The 1,936-nt window shown below is 42.1% G+C and overlaps 1 protein-coding gene across 1 annotated transcript in view; it reads left to right on the plus strand.

Moving 5' to 3' along the window:
- CFAP61 (cilia and flagella associated protein 61) overlaps positions 1-1,936 on the plus strand; it is a 399,631-nt gene that overhangs the window by 290,239 nt on the left and 107,456 nt on the right. Inside the window, exon 22 of the mRNA XM_045295176.1 lies at positions 1,136-1,428. Coding sequence (XP_045151111.1) covers positions 1,136-1,428 — 293 coding nt within the window. The remainder of the gene's footprint in view (positions 1-1,135; positions 1,429-1,936) is intronic.

Raw genomic sequence — 1,936 nt, forward strand, 5'->3', positions numbered from 1 at the left:
GTACAGAGTGGAGACCCAAAGCCCATCTGTAGGCAACTGGACATCCCCTTACAGAAGGGTTGCGGGGAGGAGATGAGCCAGTCAGGGTGTAGTATAGCACTGATGAAACATACAACTTTCCTCTAGTTCTTTAATGTTTCCTCCCTCCCCCCACCAACCCCTATCATGATCCCAATCCTACCTTACAAATCCGGTTAGACCAGAGGATGTACAGTGGTACAGATCAGAGGTGAAAACACAGGGAAACCAGGACAGATAAACCCTTCAGTACCAATAATGATAGTAGAGATACCAGGTAAAGGGAAATTGAGGGGAAAAATGGGGAACCAACCACAATGATCTATCTATAACCCCCTCCCAGAGGGGTGGACAAACAGAAAAGTGGGTGATTGAAGACATTGGACGGTGTAAGACATGAAAAAATAATAATTTATAAGTTATCAAGGGTTCATGAGGGAGGGAGGGGGTTGGGGAAGGAGGGGAAAAATGAGGAGCTGATACCAAGGGCTCAAGTAGAAAGAAAATGTTCTGAGAATGATGATGGCAAGAAATGTACAAATGTGCTTGACACAAAAAGTGATTTTTAAAAAATGTTCTTACCTGGGCAATAGCTTTCAAGATTAATGTGTCACCCCTCTTGTTAGCCATTGACGCTTTGCATTCTAAATATTAGATTTTGAATCTCTATAATATGATCTATTGAAAAACAGAAGATTCTAGTCTTTAGTATCAGAAAAGAATATTTTTCCTTAAAATCAACCCAGTTCAATATTTAAACATTAAAGTATCATCAGTAATATCATGTGAATTAGCATTCTTAATGATTTTTTCCTTCAAACTGCAGTCATTTTATTTCTTTAAAAAAATGTAGCAAATAAGAAACAAAAAATATAGATGCAAGGTTTTATGTGGACATAAATTAATGCCCTACTTCTGTGCTTAAAGTAAATGACTACTTTGCGGGATGTTTTGTGCAAATTCTTACTAAATTATCTTTATCACTGTTGCTAGGTAACACCACTGCTTTTCCAGCAGCAGAAAAATAGAGTTACTGGGAGCAATTCCCCATGATTAGCGTTTGGCTAATAAAGTGTTTTAAAAACCGTATGCCTTAGCATTTTTGGTTCTTTTCTAGGGAATATCATTGTCTATGGGAATACAATCGACACTTACACCACCGTGGAAATGCTCTTAAGCCTTGGTGTGACGGGCTCCAACATCCACCTCGTGCAGCCTCCGTGCACCTCCACCATCACCTGTATTAACAACTACTCAGTGAAAAGTGCAGTGGAAGATGCACTTAGCGAAGCAAAAGTCACCATCTACCAGGAAGCACTCCTGGCACAGTGGAATGACGGCCAGTACCCAGACCCCATCAAATGGGCCAGTTTCACCACGCCCACAAAACCTTTCAGACTTCAGTGCTCTGTGAGTACCCCCTGTGTGCAACTGGAGTGGTCTCTGTGAACGTCACTCACTGAGCGAGAAGTTGGGAAAATAGTCATCCGCCAGGGACCTAGGGGTCTGAAGAGATACTGGGAGTGGATTTATAATCACACATTTGGTTTTGCTTTCTGTTTATTTATCTATTGCAGAGTAACAAACCACCCCAATCTTAGTGATATAAAACAACAGTAAATTATTGATATCTCTCTTGGTTTGGGAGGTAGACCAGGCTTACGTGGGAGTTATGGAAGTACTTGGGGTGTGGGGATCTCCCATGAAGTTGCACTTAGGTAGTGACTAGAACTGGGGTCATCGAGAAGGCTGCTGACTCACACATCAGGTTGTTGACCCTGGCTCAACTCCAACTGCAATTTGGGCCAGACTACTTTTACAATGACACTGAGGTTCCTCACAAGTTGGCATCTGGGTTCTAAGAGCAAAAGTCCTGGGAGAGAGAGAGAGAGAGGAAGAGAGAGAGGGAGAGGGAGAG

This window comes from Echinops telfairi, unplaced genomic scaffold, assembly GCF_000313985.2.
Source record: "Echinops telfairi isolate 266 unplaced genomic scaffold, ASM31398v2 ScPeMD7_5592;HRSCAF=6446, whole genome shotgun sequence".
Taxonomy (NCBI): domain Eukaryota; kingdom Metazoa; phylum Chordata; class Mammalia; order Afrosoricida; family Tenrecidae; genus Echinops; species Echinops telfairi.